Below are 25,057 nucleotides of genomic sequence, written 5' to 3'. Positions count from 1 at the left end.
GAAGAGAAAAGAAAGTATCCAAGAGATTTCCAGGTCTAGGTAGAAACAAGGAACTTTTTATCTCCCTTCTGAGCATTCTGAAAAGACTTGCTAGAGTTGAACATAAAGCAATTAACTTAGAGAAGAAAGAAAGGAAGAATACATGGGCATGAATAAGAATGAATTTTCAGATTTAAACATGGATAGTGCATATGTGACATTTATTGGATACTCAGGCCAAGCACTTTACATGCATAATCTCATTTAATGATCTTAGCGACACCATAAAGGAGTTATTCCATTTCTCCAAACCAGAGGATAAATAGGAGTTAGGATAAGAGAGAAGCGGAGAAAAGAAGAAAAGGGCATTGCAGGCAGAAGAATAGCAAGTGCTCTGAGGCAGGAAAGAACTTGGTATGTTCAAGTAGCAGAGAGAAGGCTGGGCGGCTGGAAGATAGTGAGCAAGGGGCAAAGGGAACCAGGTGAGGCCGTGCTGGGGTGGAGAGAACACATCATAGAGAGTCTTGTAGGCCCCATTAGGGGTTGGTCTATTATCCTAAAAGGGATGATAATCCATTGAAGGATTTTAGGCTGGAGGTGAAGAATGGGGAGGAGAGGGACTTGCTGGTGGTGACATGAATGAGAGTTCCACTTTCCAAAGAAGAACTGATTTAAAAACATTGGAAAGGGGACAAATGTGATGTGGACACTGGTTTAGGAGGCTGCTGTGGTTGTCTAGGTCGGAGATGACGGGGGCTTTCACTAGGGTTGTGGTGGAGATGGAGAGAAATGGATGAATTTAGAAGTCTTGGGGCACTAGAATGGTTTGGGATGGAGGCTTGGGTGTAAGGGAGAGGTAAGGTGACGGCCAGTTTCTAACTCGAGCAAGTAGGGGAATCAAAGTGCCATTTCCTCACCTAGGGGATATGTGGTGAGATAAGTTTCAGGGTGGGAATGAGGGGCATCTCATGGCAAAGGGGTCTGGGGAACTCCCTGGGAGGAAATGCTGGCTTTGACGATCACTAAGGTCCCTAGAATTTCAGAAAGTAGGACCCAGGCCAGACCACCACCCTCCCTATCAGGTGCTTGTAGATCCGTTATGTCCCTTCTTATGGGACGTGGTGGGCCCAGAGCCTTGTAAAGACTGTGGTTTTGCCCAGCGCTCCTCGACCTCTTAAAGACAGACACTGAAAAGGAATCAGCACCACTGGCATTTGTGTTTCTGCTATATAGGAAATATATTTCATATATTTCCTACCATGGAGTACATTCAGGATCCAAAAGGTTTGGTCCTGGAAACTGGAATGCAATATTAGATGGCATTTTATCTGTTCATTTCCCCCATAAGCTGACCCACAGCAGCTGCCCTCATTCAGGAGGGAGAATTTAAAAATTGAACAGAAGGAAACAGGCAGTGATCCAGAAGTTAGAATCTGCTATTGTTGTGTTCTGGCCAGCAATTCACCTCAGTGTTGGGAGAAATTACTAGAGGCCAAGGGAAGAGGAAGGGGAAGGACGAGGGGCTGGAGTTCATCTGCATGCGATGGGTGCGGGAGGTGGGCACCTTGGCTGGGAGGTGATTGCTATGGAACTATAGAGCACGTAACCTGAATTATGCCCAAACGGGGCACAGAGGGGTGTTAGACTAAGAAATTGCCCACTTGGTTAACATCCAATAAGCTCTTAATGCTGAAATAGACCTTAATCCAACAACCCGGCTTTGTATGGAATTTGAAGCCCAGAGCTTGGTCCATAGTAGGACCACAAAAGCAATCCATTGACCGACTGACCGAGAAGAGTGAGGCTATCTGGCCAACGTCTCATGAAGAGTTATGGCCCCGGCAGGGAACAGAAAGAACCCATTACATTTCCGCTGCCAAGTGGCAAGCGAATAAACATGAGGTATTTTTCCTCTTTGGTAATAGGACCCAAGACATGAAATACGTGCTTGGCAGAGAGTTCCATATTGCATTAGCAGGACACATAGATTTATACTGGGGTAGTAAGTGCTCTCTCTCAGCCCAAGTGTGAGTGATGGGATTCCAGCCTGACTGTTGAAATTTGCTGTAACGCTGGGAGATGCGTCTGCTAAGGACGCTGTAACCACTTCCTTTGTGGTTGAGCTTGTGTTGCTATTGCAGTTGGTGGATGTACAGCCACATTGTGTTCTAATTTGCAGGTAATGGACTCTTATAAAGTAATAATAATCATACCACGAAGAAGAATCACACTTGTTAAACTTTTTACTGTTTATAGAACTCTTTCATGTGTGTATATATATCCTAATTTGATTTTTACCACAATTATTAAGTAGGTCTCATTAACCCCAGTTTATGGATGAGGTTAATACCTTAAGGCAGAGATGGAACTAACCCAGACCCTATTTTTTCAAGTCCATGTTTGAGTATGAAATAGCCTTACCAGACCACAGCATGTTCATGTGCTAACATTATCCGTGCTCAGGCTTGTAAGCCATTATTAAGCCATTCAGCAACCATAATAATTCTGTATTTTTTTCTGAGCCTTTTCCTAAAAGTTCTCTGGACTCAGAATTTGAGAAGGTACATGTCTGGATTCCTTTTGTTATGTCTTGCTGCACTCCATCTATCCTCTGAGGCATGGAAGGTCTCCTGAAGAGTTTCCCTGAAGGTTCCTGATTGACAACAAGAATTTAGAGCAGTGATTGTAAAGACTTGCTTGATGTGCACTACAAAAATAAAACTCCTTCAAATAACCAGGCCCCGCTCACTGACCTTGAAAATTTAACCTCTGCCCCCGTTGTTGAATGGATAAAGATTCCCTTTGAAAACCTTTGCAGAGTTTTACACACACACACGCACCACATACACACACACACAGGCGCAACCCACCTTGTTTCTCATTCTCTTCTTTTCAAAAATCAATTGGCAGGAATTTGCAAAGTTGCCAGAACGGGGTAATGGGCAATAATTCACGTAGCTTTCAGAAACATAAATCACTCAGCCTGATGTAGTGCCTTTCCATCCCATGGCAAGCCTTCGTGAGCAGTAGCTGCAATGTGCATAAAATATTTGGGCTTCACTGAGGCCTTGGATATTCTTCCATGTGGCATTCTCATCAGGTCGTCAAGGAAATTCATCCTGCATCCTATTACTGTCAGGTGAATGCACACATGGCCGGAGGCACCTTCTCAATGAAGATTAGCAGCTCTGGCCCCGGCTGGTCATTTCAACATGAGTTAATAGGGTCAAGGTGGGGACAGCTATGGCAGAGTGGGGTCCGTCATGCTCTGGGTTTGAATTAGGGCTGGCACTAGCTAAAGTGACATTTGCTGGAGTCATAAACTAGAGGTTTATAGATCCCTTTTGTTTAGCAGATACAGCATTAACATTAAAGAGTGAATTTGAATATATTTGGTCAGATCTGTGCTCTCTGTATTGTTTTATACAAGGTCTCTAATCACATTTTTGTTACCTGCCTAACCCCTGGAGATATTTGAGGTTGCTACCCTACTAGACCCAACCATGGCCTTTCCAGGGCCAATTGATAGTAAGCTGTTTTTTGTTTTTAAGAAACTTTTTTTTTAATCCTTTTTTTTTTTTTTGGCTGTGCTGCTCAACTTGTGGGATTTTAGTTCCCCGACCAGGGATCGAACCCGGGCCCTCGGCAGTGAGAGCCTGGAATCCTAACCACTGGACTCCCAGGGAATTCCCGATAGTGAGTGTTTTTTAAAATTTACTGCCCCTCCTCATATTAGAGGTGTAATGTCTATTATGTAGAGGATTTGAAAAATATAGAAATAGAAAAGCACAGTGATTAGTACAGGTGTTGGCAACCTTGGTCCAATGGGTCAAATGTGGCCCCTTGCCTGTTCTTATAAATAAAGTTTTATTGAAACACAGCCATCTGTATTCATTGCCATACTGTCTGTGGCTACTCTTGTGCTACAACAGTAGGACTGGGTAGTTGCAATAGAGACTGTATGGCCTGCAAAACCTAAAATATTTACTATCTAGTCCCTTAGGAAAAAGTTTGCCAAGCCATGGCTTAGCACCTAGGTGCTCAGGAAATATTTATCCAAGAAATGAATCAATCTGTAATCCCACCATGTAGAGGTAACCACAATTAACACTTTGGTGTATATTCTTTAGTTTTTCTCTGTGTATAAATAGCTATAGTTATATTTTGGGAAGACTAAATTATACCTCCTATTTTTGTAACCCTCTTTTGTTATTTAACTATATATTATGGGCATTTTCCAATTAATTACATATTAACTACTGTAACTATTAACTATTAACTACTGTATTAACTATAATAACTATTATACCATTGTATCATTAACTATTATACAGCACTGATTTTTAAACTGCAGAGAAGTTTATCGCATGGATGTATGAGGATATTTAACCAATCCCCTGTTGTTGGATTATCTTACATTGTGTCCAAGTTTTTACTTTTATAAATAACGTTGTGATAAAAATTCCTGCACATTTTTTGGTGTATGCCTCTGATCCTAGAAAGGGAATTATTCCATCTCATATTGCTAATTTTTTTTTCACCTAGGTATGCCTTATCCTCCCAGTACACTGGTAGTTCCTTGAGGGCAGGGATCCTGTTGTACACGTTATTTCCATCTCAGATCCTCCTGTCCTTTAACACAGACAGAGTAGGCAGTCAGTAAATGCTTGTGGGTTTGTATAATATAATGCCCAGCTCCTTCTCTCTGCTTCTCTGGATCCTACAAATCCCACCTCAGCTCTCCTCCTTCATGAGGTCTCAGCTAGCTCTCCAGCACCCCAAGGTCCCTCCCTCTTCTGGTCATCTGAATTTCTATATCACTCACTGCTTAGACCATATTCTATAATTCTTTAGAGCTTTCAAAGTGGTATAATGTACACTGTATAAGTTTCCCATGGCTGCTGTAACAAATTACCACTAATCTGGTGTCTTAAAACAACACACATTAACTCTCTCATAGTTGTAGAAGCTAGAAGTCTGAAGTCAGTTTCACCAGGCCAAAATTAGGATGTTGTCAGGGGACCCCACTTGCTCCTTCCAGAGACGCTGGGGGAGAATCCGTTCCTTGTCTCTTCCAGCTTCTGGTGGCTGCCAGCATTCCCTGGCTTGTGGCTGCATCACTCCAGTCTCTGCCTCTGTAGTCTCATCACCTCCTCCTCTTCTGTCTGTGCCAATCTCTTTCTTTCTCTCTCCTATAAGGACACTCGTGATTCCATTTAGGGTCTACCTGGGTAATTCAGGATAATCTGCTCATCTCAAGATCCTTAATTTAATCATATCTGCACAGTCCTTTTCTGCCATTTAAGGTAATATTCACAGGTTCTAGGGATTAGGAGCTGAATATCCTTGGGGGGGTCATTATTCAACCTTCCACGATACACTATTTCTTTTGACTGGCTAATTTATTCATTTAAAAATATTTGTGAGGAACCAATTTGGTGGCAGACACTGACATTGTGCTAGCTGCCTGTTGTCACAACAGAGCAGAAAGGACTTGTATATGAAGAACTGTAGTCAAAAGAGCTGAGCAGTGGCTAAGAAGCTGGGAGACCCAGGTTCTGGTACCACATTGGGGTAAGGCTCTCTGTTCCTCAGTTTCCCTTTTGTGAATTAAGGAACTAGACAAATTACTGTTTCCTGAAGTGAGGGATGAGCACCACTGATGGTGTATATATAGGGTAATTTTAGGTGGTTCACAGGGACAGAACTAAATAGTGTTGACTCACAGAAATAGATAACTTATTTCCTTTTTTAATTCTCCTTCAACCCCTCTTAAGGAGAAAATTGCTGTTAGGTGCTAGTGTGTCTTCAACACTTCCTTCAATACTTACCAAACTCCTTTTATCAAAAAGAAAGCTGGATGGGCTTCCCTGGTGGCGCAGTGGTTAAGAATCCGCCTGCCAATGCAGGGGACACGGGTTTGAGCCCTAGTCCAGGGAGATCCCACATGCCGCAAAGCAACTAAGCCCATGCGCCACAACTACTGAGCCTGTGCTCTAGAGCTCGCGAGCCACAACTACTGAGCCCGCGTGCCACAACTACTGAAGCCTGCGTGCCTAGAGCCCATGCTCCGCAACAAGAGAAGCCACCGCAATGAGAAGCCCGCACACCGCAACGAAGAGTAGCCCCTGCTCGCCACAACTAGAGAAAGCCTATGCACAGCAACGAAGACCCAATGCAGCCCAAAATAAAATAATTAAAAAAAAAAAAAAAAGAAAGCAAGCTGGTCTCAGGCTACAGAATCTAGGCAGAATTTAATAACCTTATTTTCTGATCATTGTATTTATTTTTACAGTTACCTTCCATTAATGGAGAGTGACTCAGGTTTTTCCATTTATGGCAATACTATAAAGTATCCTCTGTAAAAAGTGAGGTGATTTAAAAATATATATTAAATAAATATAGGCTAGATGGTTTTTAGAGAGGACACATTGTGAAAATGGCTGTGAAGTTTGGGAAACACTTAGATGTTTCCAGGGGTCCCCAGTTCTCTGACTTCTGAGTTCTGGGAGCAGGGTAGGATTGGAAACATAAAGAAAAGCGTCTTTGGTCAGAGGATGCAGCTGGAAATTCAGCATTAATGATTCCTGATCTTTTCCCATTTAAATACATCTGATCCTTCAAGGACCATTGAGCAACAAAGCTGTGGATATTAACGTGGTGTTGAAATTGATCATGTCCAATTTTAACTCAGAGCTTCTGGTAGGAGGAGGCGTGGCCTTATTCTGACCATTCTTTGCTTTTCACTGAACATCTGGAAGGTGGGGAGGCAACTTCCGTCTGACTTCTTCATGAGAAGGAATGGCTGTTATTTGGACACAGCCCAGATGCTGTAGGGAAACCCTCTCTCCCACCCACTCTGCTTTGAACTCTCCTCAAGGGACCTGGCTTCGCAATCCAGGTAGGGATGCTCACAGGGCCGCAGAGCTGGATCTGTGCTATTGGACCACAGTGGGAGGTGGGAATCTCGTCTCCCATCTTTTCAACTATGAATGTATATCCAGTGCTAATTCCCTAGTTTCTTTGGGACCATATAATTTCCTCTTAGAGGAAGATTTTCCTGGTTGACAGCATTATCATCATCATCATTAAATAATTCTTATTTTTTCAGAACACTAGCTCATATACTCTGCTTCCTTTCTGGGGGAGGCACATGGTCTTCCCCATGTTCATCAACAGAAGCAGAGGGGGAAATGCCAGTCACTTCACCCAGCTGCTTTCCAACATATGTGTTCCCCCACCCCCCAGAAAGCTGGAAGAGGATATAATTTGTTTCAGGGAGGCCTCAGGGGTTGATGTGCTTTGATTATCTGTTCTAAGCCTGGCCTTTGCTACCCCGAGTAATTGTGAGATGGCTAAAGACAGAGTGTAAAAACTTGGCTGACTTGGTATAGTACATACGGTAAGTGCTCAGGAAACATCTCTGGCAAGTGATACATGATTTGGAGCCAAAAGACTCCTTAATGTTTAGATGAAATTAGGCAAATCACTTCACCTCTCTGTGCCTCAGTCTACTCCAATGGTATAACAGTAGTAGCGACCTCTTCCTAAGGCTGTAGCATAATATTCACTGCTTTGCTTGAAGAAGGAGACAATTAGTGGGAAGCACAAAGTGCCATAATTGTCTGCTGTTATTCCTTCCATTTTGCAGATGGTAAAGCCACGGCCCAGAGAGGCTGATTTGCTGAAGTTCACACAGCTAGCAAGCTTCAAGGCCAGGCTCTGAACTCAGCAAGTCTGATCCCAGACCCAGCTCTTGGCACCGCATCACCCAGTGGCCCATTTATCAGGGCTGACGCAGTGCTAAGATTTGAGAAACAATCTCATTCTGGGTCTGATTCCCTCAGATGGGTGGGGAGCAGAGCTAGACCAGGGCAGCGCCTGGCAGGATCAGGCCATCCGGATTTGAATCCTGTGATTCCCACAGGTCCTTTACCTTCTCTTGGGGCTCAATTTCCTCATCCTTCCCTGCCGCCCTCTTCTGTGGTCAGAAGCGATGTAGGATGCGAAGGGGCTTGGTCAAGGTTAATTGACGGACTGATGTCTTTAGTAGGGGTCCTGGGCAAAATGAGAGAGATAATACAAGGTGCTGTGAGCCGGTTGGAGTCTGCAGAGAGAAGCTTGCTTCCAGGGGGAGGCCGGCTCCACTGGTCGGGCAGGGCGGAGCTGGTCGCACGGCGGCGGTGGTTGCGGGGAAACGGCTGCGCGCCGTTTCTGCCCTGGCAGCAGCCCGGAGCTGGGCGCCCTCCGGGGCGCGGGGCCCCACGACGAGCTGCATCTTTACGTTCACGAGGCTGGGTGAAGTGGCTGGGGTGCAAAGCCCGCGCTGGGGTCGTGGAGCCTTTTGTGCAGGACCCAGAGAAGGAAAGAAACGTGGGCCCAGGCTGGCGAGGAGGCAGGGAAGGAAGAGGGAACCTAGCGCCGAGAGGCCGCAGGATGATACACCAGGGTGTCGCGGGGTGATACAGGGTCCTTGTGGGGTTGTGGACAGAGGGTGTGACTTGACCCTGGGAATCAGCTAGCTCAGTGCCCACCGTGCCCCAGGCTCACTCTCCGTGGCTGCAGCGATAGTGACGTCTCATTCCTGCCATTTATTTATTTACTTATTTAATATATATATATTTATTTATTTATGTTTGGCTGCGTTGGGTCTTCGTTGCTTCACGCAGGCTCTCTAGTTGCGGCGAGCGGGGGCTAGTCTTTGTTGCTGTGCGTGGGCTTCTCACTGCGGTGGCTTCTCTTGTTGCGGAGCACGGGCTCTAGGCACGTGGGCTTCAGTAGTTGTGGCACGCGGGCTGAGTAGTTGTGGCTCGCGGGCTCTAGAGCGCAGGCTCAGTAGTTGTGGCGCACGGGCTTTGTTGCTCCACAGCGTGTGGGATCTTCCCGGACTAGGGCTCAAACCTGTGCCCCCTGCATTGGCAGGCGGATTCTTAACGACTGCGCCACCAGGTAAGTCCTCCTGCCATTTATTGCCTACTGCTATGTACCAGGCACCAAGCCAGGGGCTTTATATGCACACCACCTCTCGCCCTTTTGACAAACCCACCAGGAAGGTATTATTATTCCCCATTTTATAGACTAGAAAAGAGACTCAGAGAGCCAAGGCGACTTCTACAAAGTGGAGAAAACCAGGTTTGGAGTCCAGGCTGGCTTTCCCCAAAGCCTGTGAGCTGTGCCCTTCCTGCTGTGTCATGCCACGTCTCGGTGGCGGCTGTTTGCCGAGGTGCCTGGCACATTCCACACATTCTTTTTGGTTTTTGCAGCAACCCTGCAAGATAAGCACAGTTACCTGCCTTTTACAGATGGGAAAACAGTTCAGAGAAAATGACTCGTCTGCCCAAGACCTCATGATGGCCTCTGGCAGAGACAACATTCCAACTCATGAGAGCAGTTGGAGTCCAGGCTCTGCTGCGTCTATCCACTCTGCCACACTGCTGCTCCTAAGACTAGAGGCGGATGGCTGTGGACCCCTCAGGATGCTGGGCGTTGGGCTGGCGGCAGTGAGAGTGGGTCTCCATCACACTGTTCTGAGGGCCTCGCGGGCCCCATTACACTGCTCTTGTTGTAGGCGCTGAGCGCAAATTCTGAGTAATAAAACGTGGGTGTCACCCCTGCCTTAGGACTTTATTCCATCTGAGGATATGAGAAATGGCCACAGAAAGCAATAATAATAAATGAGAATCATAGCTAACCATTACTGAGCCTCTCATACAGTGCTATCCAATAGAAGTTTCTTCAGTGATGGAAATACTCTGTGCTGTCCAATACAGTAGCCACTAGCCACACGTGCTTTTGAGCACTGGAAAAGTGGCACGTGCAGCTGAGGAATGAATGTTTTATTTTGATCAAATTTAAATTGCCGCATGTGGCTAGTGGCCACTGTGTGCAGCGCTGATACAGATGAGGCACTGTACCAAGAGCTTTCTCCATGGTCACTTATGAACCCTTACAACAACAATATGAGGTAGATTACTATCATCCCCATTTTACAGGGGGAACTGAGTCCTTGGGAAATGAGGAAATGTTCCCAAGTTCACCTGCTGAATATGTGGCAGGGCCAGGCTTTGAACTGATGTCTTCTTCCATCACAGGAGGGCCTGAGGTCAAGGTCAGGTTGCACTGGGGGACATGATGACAGTCAGAACCAGTGAGAATGGCACAGAGATGACAGATGGAGTTGGGGGTGGAGACAGGTGGTGGAGTGGGACATGATCCTTGCAAGAGGGGCCGTTGGGACCCCCCACCCAGGGAAAGCACCCTGACCTGGAGACTGGGTCATCTTGGCTCCTATCTGCCCCTTACTCTGGATTTGCGCCCTGGCTCTGCCACTTTCTGGGTGACCATAGGCACTCACACCCCCTCCTTGTGTCTCAATTGCTTCATCTGTAAAGTAGGAATGAGAATAGTGCCAGCCTCAGGTGGGATTGTGCATAGTTGTGTAACATACCATCCTCCTTGTTAGCTCCTGAAACTTTATCCTGGGGCGGGTACACCAGCTGCCTCTGGCGAGCAGAGGGGCAAACGCTCACTTGATCTTGATTTTCAGGACGGACACAGACTGTGAAAGTGGGGCCTCACCGTCCCAGGGAGTGTCAGAAAAGTTACCACATTCTCATGACAGGGTCCAAGGATGAGAATTGAGTGGGGCCTGCTCTGAGGGTTGTGCTCTGGCCCCTCCTTCTAGCCCAGGAGAGCCCTCTGCAGGCTAGGGGCAGAGGCCTCTAGGGACAAGTTATTGGCATTCTTAATTTCTAACTGGTCAGACCTGTTAACCAGAGCTGCAGGCTCTGTATTGTATTTCTGGCTTTGTCTGACTTTCTTTGTTCTCCTTTTTATTATGGAAAGTTTCAAACATTAAAAAATTAGAGAGAATAGTATAAGAAGCCTCTTCCCCATGTTCATCACTACAGCTAAACTTCACCAATCAACTCAAGGCCAATCATGTTTTTTACCTATATTGCTACCACTCCCTGGTCCCCTACCCAAGGTTATTTTGAAGTAAATCCCACCGTGTCAGGTTTCTAATAGTCCCTGTGACCCTCACATAAATTTCTGCTGGGAGTACAAGTTGGTGAAACTTCAGGGAAGGGCACTTTTGCAATCTCAAAATGCTAACATCAATGCCTTTTGATCTGCACTTCTATGTGAAGAATTCATCACACAGGTGACATCCCTGCACTTGTGCAAAATGAGGCTTGTATATGGTTGTTTATTCCAGCACTTTTTATGGTGGTAAACAATTACAAACAACCTAAAGGTCCAGGAAAGGGGATTGGCTAAAAAATTTTACATCTGGAATATAGAATATGGAATTCTATAGTGCTGTAAAAAGGAATGTGGAAGTTCTTTATAAAATGACATGGATTGAGTTCCCCAGTGTATTTTGTGTGTGTGTGTGTTTGTGTGTTTTGTTTTTGGCTGCACCATGCAGCATGCGGGATCTTAGTTCCCCGAACAGGGATTGAATCTGTGCCCCCTGCATTGCAGCGAAATCCCTTACAATGTATTCTTAAAAGAAGAAAGTACAGAACTCTGTGAATGTCATGCTATAATATGTATAAAAACAGGGGAAATAATGTTTTTGAAATATGCAATTATTTCTAGAAACATGAACTTGGAAACTTGGTTACCTTGCTAGAGAGGGACTAGGTGGCTGGTGAACAAGGGTGGAAGAGAGAACTTCCTCTTCATACGCTTTCTACTTTTTGAATTTTGTACTAATTTTTAAAACTCCTGTGTTTTAAAACTAGAATTCCCTCTTTTTCCTGTAAACCTAAAACTGCTCTTAAATTTAGTCTATTAGTTAACAAAAAGGTATTTATCCAGATGGGGTGATGACTTATGTTTACACAAAAGCTTGCACAAAATATTCATAATTGTCAAAAAGGTGAGTGGATAAAGAAACCATGAATGTTATTACAAATAATGCAATATTATTCAGCAATAAAAAGAAATGTGCTATCAAGCCATGAAAAGACATGAAAGAACCGTAAGTGCATATTACTAAGTAAAAGAAGCCAGTTTTAAAGCCTGCATAATGTATGATTCCAACTGTATGACGTTCAGAAAAAGGCAAAACTACAGAGATAGTAAAAAGATGAGTAGTTGCTGGGGGTTAGGGCGAGGAGGGAGGAAAGGATGAATAGGTGGAGCACAGGGGATTTTTAGGGCAGTGAAAATACTCTGTATAATACTGTAGTGATGCCTACATGACATTATGCATTTTTTAAAACCCATAGATGTAAAACACAAGAGTGACCCTAATGTAATCTATGGACTTTAGTTAATAATAATATATCAGTATTGTCCATGTATTGTAATAAATGTACCACACCAATGCAAGAGGCTAATAATAGGGGGATCTGTGCAGGAGAGTGAGAGAGGTTATATGAGAACTCTGCACTTTCTGGTTAATTTTTCTCTAAACCTAAAACTGCTCTAAAAATAGTCTATTAATTAAAAAAAAAAATAGAGGGCTTCCCTGGTGGCGCAGTGGTTAAGAATCTGCCTGCCAATGCAGGGGGCACGGGTTCGGGCCCTGGTCCTGGAAGATCCCACATGCCGCGGAGCAACTAAGCCCGTGTGCCACAACTAATGAGCCCATGTGCTACTACAACTACTGAAGCCTGCGCACCTAGAGCCCGCGCTCTGCAACAAGAGAAGCCACCGCAGTGAGAAGCCCACGCACCGCAATGAAGACCCAATGCAGCCAAAAAATAAATAAATAAATAAATAAATAAATAAATAAATTTTAAAAAAAGAGAGAAAAGAATCAAAATAAATTAAAATTAAAAAAAAAAAAGAATTCCTAATTACCTTGGATCTGAAGAATCTCCCTGCTCCCTCTGCTTGTGAGGTTGTGGTTGTGAGTGGGGTGAAGAGTGTGAGGAAACTTGTCCGCCTGGAACGTGGGTCACCTGAGTATTGCCATGGGTGGTAGCATTGGTGCAGGCGCCATGGTCTTGGGTGAGACTGTTGCTTGCAGAATAAGCGGGAGTGTTAAGGGGGTGGTTAGGCAGGCTGTCGATTCTTGGACTCTGAATGTCGGTGGTGTTTGGCCTCTATCCTGTAAGCAATAGGGAGTCATCGTTACTAAGTCCAAGGTCGTCCTGCTCGCTGCACAACAGGCCAGTAATTTGAGAGACGGGTTGTTGTGGCAGGGAATATAGTGACTTTATTCGGAAAGCCAGCAGACCGAGAAGATGATGGACTAGTGTCCCAAAGGACCATCTTCCCAGAATCAGGATTCAGGCTTCTTTCATACTAAAAGGGGAGGGGGTGTGGTTGGTGGTTGCAAACTTCTTGGCGCCGGAATCCTTTGAATCCTTTGTTCTTGCAGCTGTTTACGCAGGCCTGGTCACAGTGTTCCTGTAAACCTCCAACAAGACAAATGTTATTCTCTGTTCTGCAACTTTTTAATCTCTATATGAATGGAAGAGTGTTATCCCTTTAAAGGCCGGAGACTTGAGAACGGGCTATCCTGTATATTTCAGGCCATAGGCAACATTCTTTTCATGGTTAACTTGTAGCAAAAGCAATAGAATACAAAGGTTAAAGTAAAAGAAGCATATCAAATATGGAGTAGGATTTGTTCTTCCCTATTACTCTATGGAGAGTTTTATCAGGAGAGTGACACAGGGAGAGCTGTGCTTCAGGAGACCTTCTCTGGGCTTCACGCATCTGTCTGTAAAACCAGAGGCTGCGCCAGGAGTCATGCAGGTCCTCTGCAGCTCTAAGGTTCTGACATCAAAGCCTTTTCCGACTTTCCAAGCCTCTTCTCCTCCCTGCCCAACCCCCTTTGATTTTTCTGCCACTCAGTGCTGTGCTGAGACTGGAACCACTCCCAGGGGACAGTCTTCTGAATGAAGTCTGTGCCTTGCGAGCAATTGTTTTATTTATTTATTTATTTTTCCCTCCTTTTGAAATCTTCCAGGAGAAAAACCAAATCTGTGCTGGCTCCAAGGAGGAGCAAGTTGGAAGGGAGATAGAGATAAGAAGATGGGTAGTCAAATCCCTGCAGGGTTCTACAGCACCAGCAGGCTGCAGTCCGGCTCCTGCCAGGGCGTTTCCTGCTAGAAAGACTTGACTCTGAGCCGTCCAAGCTGCTAGAGCCTCCAGCTGCTTGTGTGAACTGGGGGAGGTTTCTCTGCTCCTTCCAAATCATCTCCTGTCAGCACAGTGTGATTTATGAGATTTGCCTCTAAAATATGAGAACATTGGCTCCTGATCATGCCCTGTAATGGAGGAAGGCAGTGGCTGCAGCATTTTTGATAAATAATATCTCTTTAGCCCACCGTCTTGTTACAAAAAGGATACAAGAAGTTGAATACACAACTTCTTGTGTATTCAACACAAGAAGTTAGATTCAAGTCTTTTAAAAAAAAGTAATATGGCCTCAGTTTAGTGAGGAGTTGGGAGGGTCGTTGCTCCCATCTGAAGGAGCTGGGCTTGAGTTTTAGCTTAACTGCCGCACACCAGCTGTTATGACCAGAGGCTGCTTACCTCTGAGCCTCCACTTCCTCATCTATGGGGAAAAAGTGGGGGAATACCAGTAGCACCCACCTTAGAGGGGGTGCTATACAGATTATGTGAGATAAATATCCAAAGAACTCAGCATCAGGCGTGGAACACATGATGTGCTCTGTAAGTGCTCCCAATTATTATTAAGGTTATTATGAGTCCTAAATAGTGGATGGTCTACAAGTAATTTTAAAAATATTTAGGGACTTCTCTGGCGGTCCAGTGGTTAAGACGTCGCCTTCCAATGCAGTGGGTGCGGGTTCGATCCCTGGTTGGGGAGCTAAGATCCCACATGCCTCCGGGCCAAAAAACCAAAACATAAAAACAGAAGCAATATTGTAACAAATTCAGTAAAGACTTTAAAAATGGTTCCCATCAAAAAAATCTTTAAAAAAATATTTAGAAAGCATTTTTGTAACTATGTGTTGATATGGCAGGGTTTGCACTTGTGGGAGTGAAGGCATCTCAATCCAATTTAACAAGTAGGCTGTGTCAAGGAGTGCCTGTGTAGATTGTTACAGTTCATAGAACAAAATGTGACCTTGGACAAGTTCCTGATTGGTTCACACAGAAGCCTTGGTTTCTTCATCTGTAAAAATGGATAATAATAATATCCATGTCTGGTGTGGGAATAGTGTATGTGTGGTGTGTGTGAATGTGTGTGGTGTATGTGTGTGAGTGTGCATGTGGACATGTGTGGTGTGTGTGTGGTATGTGGTGTGTTTGTAGTGTGTGTGTGTGGTGGTTGTGGTTGTGTGGTGTGTGTGGTGTATGTGGTGTATGCGTGGTATGTGAGTTTGTGTGGTATATGTATGTGGTGTGTGTATGGTGTGTGTATGTGTGGTGGGTGTGTGTGGTGTGTGTAAATGGGTGCATGGTATGTGAGTGTGGTGTGTGCGTTTTGTGTGAGTGTGTGGCGTGTGTTGTGTGTCTGGTGTATGTGTGGTGTGTGTATGGTGCTTGTGTGGTGTGTGTGTGTGTGTGTGTGTGTGTGTGTGTGTGTTGGGTGAGATTCCCATAATCACAGCATTTGATGTCCTTGGGTAAAAGCACTTGGTAAAGGTAAATAGTAATTTGCTATACAGATACTGATATACCATGTGTGCTGGGAGAATCCACTGTTAGAACTTAAATTTCATTGGAGGAGCTAAGGCAATATGAGGCGCATACATGAAGAATTAAAGAAATAGCTCGAGGCGGTCTGAGAGTAACTGCAAGTACCAAGGGAGTTCAGAGGAGGGTCACGAGGGCTAAGCTGTCCAGGACTTCCTGGGAGGAGCAGAGCTTGGGCTCTAAAGCACTGGTTTTAAAACTTTTTTGCTTGCCTACCCTCTAAATGAACTTTGGGGGGAAAAAATCTCTTTTGCCCCACACATTTTAACTTGACATCTGAAATGTTTCATTAGAAGTTTAAATAGTTACAAAGGATATCATTTCTGCCATGTTGTAAATATTGACCTCCTAGAGCAAAATTACCCTACTCTCTTAAATGCATCAAATGGAAACTAAATAACAGCAATTTTTAGTTTGCCTTTTTATTGAAGTATCACTTACAAACAGTAGAATGCCCAGATCTTAAGTGTGCAGCTCAGTTCATTTTTACCAGTGTGCCTACCACCCAGATCAAGGTGTAACTGTCTGTCTCCAGCATTCCAGAATGCACCCTCGCATCCCCTCTCAGTCAGTACCCCCCAAAGGTGATCATTTCTCTGACCTCTATCACCATAAACTATTTTTGCATGATCTCATGTTTTCTTCCTTCTTTCCATCAACATAAGGAGATTTAAGCAGGTAGCAAGCAGTAGTTCATTTTTTCTTTATCGTATGGTATTCCATTGAATGAATATCTCACATTTAAAAAATCTTACCTACTCTTTGCATAAATTCACTTGACTATTTTAAGAGTGACAAGCATTTTGAAATAAATTGCCCTATTGAAAAAAAATCTTATCTACTCTTAATGGACATTTTGGGTTGTTTCTAATATTTAGCTATAAATCTTCTATGAGTATTTTTCCATATTTTTTTGTAGACATAAACACTGATTTCTATGGGGTATGATCCATGAGTGGAATTACCAGGTGGTAAGATAAATACCATAATACATTGGTATCCACCACCACTCATCAAAAATTACGTATACAAGGTAGAAATTTTACATTTACATTGTTCCTGTCTTTACCTTCTTGAACTCATAATTTCCTTCTACTTCCTTCACAGAATTTTATTGTAATATATTTTTATGCTTGAACTTTTTTATTTTTTTACTTATTATTTATTTATTTTATTTATTTTTTGGCTGTGTCAGGTCTTAGTTGCGGCACGTGGGCTCTCTCTTTGAGGCACGCGAGCTCAGTAGTTGTGGCACACGGGCTTAGTTGCCCCACGACATGTGGGATCTTAGTTCCCTGACCAGGGATCGAACCCGCGTCCCCTGCATTGTAAGGCAGATTCTTTGCCACTGGACCACCAGGGAAGTCCCTGAACTTTTTTATTGATTACTCTCTTCTTTTTACCCAAAATATGTATGTAAGTTGAAATGGACCTTTAAAAAAATTTCCTTTGACCATAAAACCCTAAGTATCTTTATTTCAGATTGATTTATCATACAGTTCATCAAAATAATATCAATGTTTTATAATTTGATAAATAATTACTAAAAATAAAAAGTAAGATAGTATGGGAAATACTTCTCATAATGATATGGATGGCAGGTTGATGGCTTTAAGGTTGATGGCATAAGGACCATCCAGGGATCGTGTTAAAATGCAGATTGTGATTCAGAAGGTCTGGGTTGGGACCTGAGGTTCTGTGTTTCTAATAAGTCTCTGGGTGATGCCAGTGCTGCTGGTCCATGGACCACACTTTGAGGAGCAAGGGTTTATGAATTAAGTTAAAGAAGATTTGCGGGCTTCCCTCGTGGCGCAGTGGTTGAGAATCTGCCTGCTAAGGCAGGGGACACGGGTTCGAGCCCTGGTCTGGGAGGATCCCACATGCCGCGGAGCAACTGGGCCCGTGAGCCACAGCTACTGAGCCTGCGCGTCTGGAGCCTGTGCTCCGCAACAGGAGAGGCGGCGATAGTGAAGGGGCCCGCGCACCGCGATGATGAAGAGTGGCCCCCGCTTGCCACAACTAGAGAAAGCCCTCGCACAGAAACGAAGACCCGACACAGCCAAAAATAAATATAAAAATAAATAAATAAATAAGACCCAGTGCAACCAAATTAATAAATAAAAATATTAAAAAAAAAAAAAAAAAAGAAGAAGATTTGCTAGCACCAACATTCTAAATCGTCCTCAAAGTCTGTCTTGACACTTTGGGGCACTGCACCATAGCCAGATTCTGGACGAGGGAGAAGTTGGTCTTTCTTCTGCAAAGAGAGAGGACGGTTGTGAAGAGTGAGATGGGAAAGGAGAGATGCTGAGGCGCATTCTCAGGCAGAGGAGGCAAGAGTGGGAATGGAAACAGGATCGCAAACCGATTCCTTTGTAACACTTCCTGCCTGCGCACCCCTTGGGAAGGCTTCGAGTGCCCCAGAGTAGGGCTGCCCCCTTTGAAGACCATTTCTCCAAAGGATGCTAAGATGGTGCTGGCCACCTTTTCAGACAGGAGGCCCATTTCTGCAGGAGGAATTGGACACCTCCGGGACTGGTTTGGATTACTTGGAGAGTCCACTGGTGGTAAATCCAGAGAAGTGAAGTTTAGGGCCAGGTGATGGGTGGCCTTGAATTCCATGCTAAGGAGTTGGACTTAATACTCAGCCAGAGGGGGGGGCCTTGGGCAGTTTTGAGCAGGGAGCTGGTGTGAGCATAGTGTGGGGAGACTGATCTCTTGAGCAGCTCGTGGCATGGCAGGGAAGGGGCTAATGCACGGAGATGGCAGCAGTGGCAAAACCACTGGGATCTGGCTGTGATTTTTCTCTCTAGCCCCTGCTTATGAACTTTTGCCCTGGTTGCACAGACCTGGTTTGCTCTGTCAGGATTTCCTGAAGTCTGGGCTACATTCTCTGGTGGTACCTGAGATGTTGATGCATGGAACTCAAGGTGATTCAGAGTAGAACACAGACATGGCCTTAAATAACCCTGAAACCTAAGAGTGAACAACCCTGAAACGCTCAGCCCTCGCTCAGTCCTGACTATACCTGGAGAAAGTCTGTCTTTAACTCCTCTCACGCTCCCGTATTCCTCGTGTTGATGGAGATTGAGCAGTTTAGGCTTAGGGCATTTGATAGCAGTAGTGTTTAGAGAGAATTTTACAAAATTTCTGTTTTTGTTGAATAAATTTTCTATGTATCAGGATGGCAAGTCGTTCTAGTTTTACCCTTGTCATAATGACATAAAACTGTATGTTTCAAGTAAGTTCTTTCCAGTAAGAAAAATGAGCGAATTTACTAGATCATATGGAAGAAATAATAATGCTGGTGGTGTGCGGGTATGGCAAAAATCGTGGTGGTGACGTGCAATGATTCAACTTTGGAAAACACTGGGTTACACCATGGCAAAAACTGGCATTTGCTAAATCGTCCTGCCAATGCCTGGAGAGGCTCTGGGTGGCAGATGGTAGGGAGGGGGCAGCTGGAATTGCAGTGCCTGGGCCACTGGCATTGGGTCAACTGGGTGGGTCCCTCTGCTGTCCCCACCATTGCCTAACAGCCTGCTCCTCCCTCTGCCCGCAGAGATCCGCACGCAGCTGGTGGAGCAGTTCAAGTGCTTGGAGCAGCAGTCTGAGTCGAGGCTGCAGCTGCTCCAGGACCTCCAGGAGTTTTTCCGCCGGAAAGCCGAGATCGAGCTCGAGTACTCCCGCAGCCTGGAGAAACTGGCTGAGCGCTTCTCTTCCAAGATCCGCAGCTCCCGGGAGCACCAGTTCAAGTGAGAAGGGGCCAGGGGTCTGGGGTGGCGGGAGGCAGGGCCGGGGCCGAAGCGGAAAGGAGGCAAGGACTCACTGGGGGCAAATGGTGTGCTTCTAGGGCCTGGGGTCTGCAGGTAACTTCCAACTCCAAGCCTCAGTCTTCCTCAGCGTAAAGTGAAGCTAGAAATAGTTGCTACCCATAAAGATGCTGAAGGGAATACACAAGGGACCCAAGAGAAGTGCTTGTCACAGAGAGTAAGTGCTCAATACATTGTTCTGTTGTGATTATCCCACCAAGCACCAGGCTCTGCGCTGGCTTCCATTTGGGCCAAGGTGACAGCCCACCTCCTTTCAGGACATCCTGACTCTACCCAGTTCTCTTTTATCTGGGGGTGAGCCAGCCCATGTCTGCATTCCTTCAGCACAATGGCCTCAGAATTTCTTCCCTGTGAAACAGATGCTCAAAGCATTCCTCTTCCTTCCTCCCCTGGAGGACGGTGCCAGGCTTAGTTGCTGCCTTAGTTGCTTATTTACATACACACACCCTCCACGGCCTAATTTCTCATACCCCAAGCTCTGATTTCGAGGAGGGAGGGAGGCTTGGTCCTCTTGGGCACGTCCCTGGCTGAGTCCTCCAGCTGCAAATGCCGCCAGCTCAGAACCCGTGGGGCCAGCCGCCAGGTGTGGGCAGGAGCCGCGACCTCACGGGGATGCTTCCTCCTGCACCTGTCTCCCCCTCCGCCATACTGCCTGGAGGTCCCCCTCCCCTGTGGGTCATCTCTCCAGTGAATGGCCCTCAACCTCAGGAGACCAGAGACTTGTTTCATCCTGCCTGCCCTGTTCTTCTTTCCCCTGGGTTCAATCTCTTTTTTTCTCTCTTCGTAGGTTTAAATTGTGGTAAAATACACATAACATAAAGTTTACCATCTTAAATATTTTAAAATGTGCAGGGGTGTGGCATTAAGTACATTCACACTGTTGTGCAACCATCACCCCCATCCTTCGCCAGAACCCTTGCTTCATCTTACAAGTGTGAAACTCTGCACCCTGTAAATAATACCCCATTTCCCTCTCCCCCTGCCCTGGCACCCACCATTCTACTGTCTATCTCTATGAGTCTGACTGCTCTAGGGACCTCATATTAGTGGAATCATACAGTATTTGTCCTTTTGTGCCTGGCTTATTCCACTTCGCCTAATGTCCGCAAGGTACCCCCGTGTTGTCACATGTGTCAGAATGTCCTTCCTTTTTAAGGCTGAATGATACTCCATTGTGTGTATAGACCACACTTTGTTTAGTTGCGTCCACCTTGCTCTCTCTGTCTTTTGCATTCTGCTCCGGCCAGGGAGTGGTGTTCCTTTAAGCTCCCCTCAACATCTCCCTAAATCGGTGCCTCAGCATTTGAACACTCACTTTTGTGCCTTCTTCCCTTGACATCTGGGGAGAAGAAACTGCTTTATTAAAGGGCAAAAATGTATTACACTTCTGCAAATACCATGCATGTTTTTCCACCCAATCTCATCTATTCAAACTTTCATTGCAGGAGGATGCTTCTATTAATAACTTCCTCCCAGGCACTATCTGGGCCCTTTCATACGTAATCTCATTTTTCTGATATATTTTTTGGAGAAAGTGTGTGCTTTTTTAAATGATAAAAGTAGAATACTCATTGTATACAATTTAGAAAATGTAGCAAAGTAGAAGAAAAAAAAAATCACTCGCAGTCCCACCACTCAGAAGCTCACATTTTGGTGCCTTTTCTTGCCTGTCTTTTAATAATAAAAACAACAGTGATGATTTATTGAGCACATTAACTGAGTACTTACTTTGAGCTGGGTGGGTATTACCACCCCATCTGAGAGACGAGCACAGCGAGGCTCTGACCGAGCGGCTTGTACAAACATGTCTGTGGGCCAGTTATTGGAAAGTGACAGATTTGAAACTTTGCTCTCATTCTGCCTCCTTGGCCGGAGATAAGAAAGGGCCTGGGTGTGGTCTGAGAACAGCCATGGACTCTGAACACTCCCCTAAAACCGCAGACACACTGCAGAAGCGCACGTCTCTGGCTGGGCTGTCGTGGGAGCCATCCAGGCTGTGTGATCGGGCTGGAGCTCAGCTCCTGCCCCTCTCCTTCCTCTTGGTTTGAAATCAGCTCCCTTCCCGTTCTCGGTGTGAACATGGTGGAGAGGAGGGAGGCGGAGCACTGGGGGAGCATGGGCGGGCATCCCCTGTTCCCTTGCATTGCCTGTAATGAGCTCAGTCAGCCCCTCATGGCTTCATTAACCGAGGCCACCAGACAGAACAGGAGCCCCAGCTGGCAGTCCGGCCAAGCAGGCCGCTGGACACACTCTGAACGTCTAATTAGGGTGTGGCCCTGGCCAGTGCAGCTGCTGCAGGCCCTCTGCATGAGGCTAATGCTTTGGCATTGCCCCCGATGGCTTTTGGAAGCAGGAGTCTCCAGGGGATGCCTGGACTTGCCCTTTGACCCCAGGGCCAACCAGCCTGACCTGTGGCTGCCTCTTCTTTGGAGCTCAGTGCACAGGGTCTGTGCTGTGCTCTGTCCTGGCTGTCCAGAGAAGCCTTGTCCTGCTGTCTTGTAGATCCTTTATTAAGAGGGTCCACCTTTCTGCCAGGTACCCTCTCAGGGTGTGGGTCTGGTCATTTTATTCCTACTGCACTGGGCCCCCTCGGGGCAGAGGTGGGGCCTTCGTGAGTGAGCAGGAGGAAGGGAGGAAGAAAGGGAGGGAGGGGATTTACTTGGTCTATAAAGTTCACTGTGGCTGAGAGATTTGGTTCAGAGAGGGAATTAATTTGCCCAAGATCTCACAGCAAATTAGTGGCAAAACTGGGATGGGCACTGCCATAGTCCCCTTGGGCTGCTATAACAAAGTGCCATGGACTGGGTGGCTTGTAAACACACGTGTTTTTCTCACACTTCTGGAGGCTGGAAGCCTGAGGTCAGGGTGCCGGCGTGGTGAGGTTCTGGCGAGCGCCCTCCTGTGGCTTGCGGACGCCTGATTCTCCTTGTGTCCTCACACAGTGAGAGGAACAGAGAGAGGAAGCAAGCTCTAGAGACTCTTACAAGGGCACTAATCCCATCATGAGGGCTTCCTTCCTCTCGCCCTTATCTAATCCTAATTACCTGCCAACGGCCCCATGTCCTAACACCATCACATTGGGAGTAGGGTGTCAACATATGACTTCTGGGGCGACACAAACATTCAGTCCGTGACAGGAACTCACATCTCTTGACTCCAAGTCCAGTGCTCCTCCTTTTGCTCCATGGGCTCAGTCTCTCTACAGCTCCAGCTGCTCCCTCTCCACCTGGGCAGTTGAAAAATTTACAGCTGCCCAGGAGGTACCCAAGAGGAGTCTGGGCTAGACTCACCCAGGCTGAGTTCCATGTGGCACCTGATTCAAAGAAAGGCTCAGCTGGTGGCCCTGACGGTTTACCTGGGGCAGGTTGAACATTCAGAGAACAACATCATCACACGTGTCTTTTCTACCATCACATATTTCTATTCCAACACTTTTTTCAAAGCACTCTGACGTCTTTGCTCTCTTACAATCCTGATGCTAACCCAGGGATGCAGAGAGGGAGCCAGTGGTTTTATCTCAAGCCAACTGAGTGCCAGGCAAGCTGAGTGGGATTTTACAAAGGACACATCGTGAGCTGTTGAGTGAGAAAACCCAGGGCTCCTGGCTTCCAACTCAGGCTTCTCTCTCCGAAAAGCCATGTGGGCCATCATATTTGAAATGTGTATATTGAGGACCTCTTATTTTCTTAGACTGTGCTTCATGATGAAGACACACAGGTTAATGAGACACTGTCCCTCCTCTCTCTCTCTCTCTCTCTCTATCTCTCTCTCTCTCGAGCACGTGGCGTGGGGGATGTCCATAGGTGGTGTGCTTGGGGCAGGCACCCAGTCCCCGAGGCCCTGTTCTTTGAACCCTGCCACCTGCTTGTTCTTTAGGCCTCAGCGTTTAGATGTCACTTCCTCTGCAAAGCTTCCTTGAGTCTGACCTGATGCCTTCCTGTGTGTGCCCACAATATTCTGCGCTTGTTGATTTGCTTATTCAGTCGGTATTTATCGAGCACCTACCACGTGCCCGGACCTGGCTTACAGTGGCAAACAAGACAGACTTGGTTCCTGCTGTGGTGGAACTTACCATCTAGTGGAGGAGAGAGATGCAAATCAAACATAGAAAACAAATAAACAAATCCAATGATTGCTGGGATGGAACGATTGCTAGGGTCTGGGTTGGAGCGTCTAAGACAGCTTCCCCCACGTTCCCTGGCACTTTGGTGAAGACAGCTGTAAGGCTGGGCTCAGCTGGGCTGCCTCCCTCTCCACATGGGGCCAGGGCCTCACTGCAGTCGTGGGAGCTCAGGGCACCGAGGTGGCAGGGGGAAATCCGCAGTCTTCTTGGACCCCACCTCCAGCCCCTGCCCAGATTCTCTTGATCAGAGTGGTCTCAGCTCTAGCTCAGCTTCAAGGGAGGGAAAATAAAGCCCTCCTCTCACTGGAGGACTGTCAAAGGATTTGCAGCCCTCTTGAATCCTCCACACTGAGCTAAAGCGTCAGCCAGGGAAGGCTTCTGGAGAAAGTGGCATTTAAGCGGAGACCCGAGGGATGAGAAGGAGCAGCCGTGGGGACAGTGTGAGGGGAGGAGAGGCCAGTGGGGCTGGAACTGGTGGCGAGGAGAGCCGTAGCCATCCTCAGTAGGAGTAGCATGATCTGATTTCCATTTTTGAAAGATCACCCGGGATTGGAGGGGGCAAGAGTGGAGCTGAGGAGACTAGCAGGGTGATGGGAGTATAGCTCTCCAGGCAGGGGTGACGATGGCCTGGGTGATAGCAGAGCTGACAGAGAGTGGACAGGTGCTGGGAAATCTGTCAGAGGCAGAATTGAGGAAAAGAGAAGAATCTGTTTCTGACTTGAGATGAAGGGACTTGAGAAGGGCCTAAGGCAGAAGCTGCCACCCTGTGTTGTAGTCACCTTTTTTCCTTGTCTGTCCCTCTTTTGATGACTGGGCTGCCAGCTCTGAGATGGAAGAGGAGGTGGCTGTTGACTTGGGGTCCCTAGCACCTGGCACCAGGTTTGGCATATGGTTGGTCCTCACTGAATGTTTGTTGAATGAATGAATGAAGGTCAGGTGGTAATTAACGTGGCTCTGGGCTGGGGGTGGTTGGGGGCAGGGAAGGGGACATTTGCGGCTGCAGTAGGAGCTTGGGGAGGCCATTTGGGTGAAGGCAAAGGTACCACCAGTTGTGGTGCCTGGCACAGGCACAGGGTTGCTGAGAGGACAGTCCTTCACTGGGGAATCGGGACCGCAGAGGTCGAGCTCTACTTTAGAGTGTGGTCTTCACCAGCAGCTTCAGCGTCCCCATCCCGGGGGCACTTGTCAGAAGAGCAAAGTCTCTGGCCTCCCCTCAGACCCGCTGAATGAGAAACTCTGGGGGTGGGGCCCAGCAATTTTAATTTTAACAAGCCCTCCAGGGGATTCTGATGGCCATTCACTGTTGAAGAGTTGCCCAGGATGATGACTTTCTAGGTGATAAATTGTTTACAATTCACTTTCAGGCTGTGCTGGCTTTCCAGACCCCTCCTCTCCCCCAGCATAAAATCCATAATCCACTGCCCTTTTGCAGCCGGGCCCGACCTGCGCTGGCCTTGTCCTTTTCGAGGCTGGGAGCCTGGCCACATGA

The 25,057-nt window shown here is 46.4% G+C and overlaps 1 protein-coding gene across 5 annotated transcripts in view; it reads left to right on the top strand.

Annotated features, from left to right (window-relative positions):
• SRGAP3 (SLIT-ROBO Rho GTPase activating protein 3) overlaps positions 1 to 25,057 on the top strand; it is a 259,624-nt gene that overhangs the window by 100,961 nt on the left and 133,606 nt on the right. For all 5 annotated transcript variants that reach the window (XM_036870420.1, XM_036870419.1, XM_036870418.1 and 2 more), the window contains exon 2: positions 19,175 to 19,367. In XM_036870420.1, the coding sequence (XP_036726315.1) occupies positions 19,175 to 19,367 (193 nt within the window). The remainder of the gene's footprint in view (positions 1 to 19,174; positions 19,368 to 25,057) is intronic.

The sequence above is a fragment of the Balaenoptera musculus genome, chromosome 11 (genome assembly GCF_009873245.2).
Source record: "Balaenoptera musculus isolate JJ_BM4_2016_0621 chromosome 11, mBalMus1.pri.v3, whole genome shotgun sequence".
Lineage (NCBI taxonomy): Eukaryota > Metazoa > Chordata > Mammalia > Artiodactyla > Balaenopteridae > Balaenoptera > Balaenoptera musculus.
This window is presented reverse-complemented; position numbering and strand designations above follow the sequence as displayed.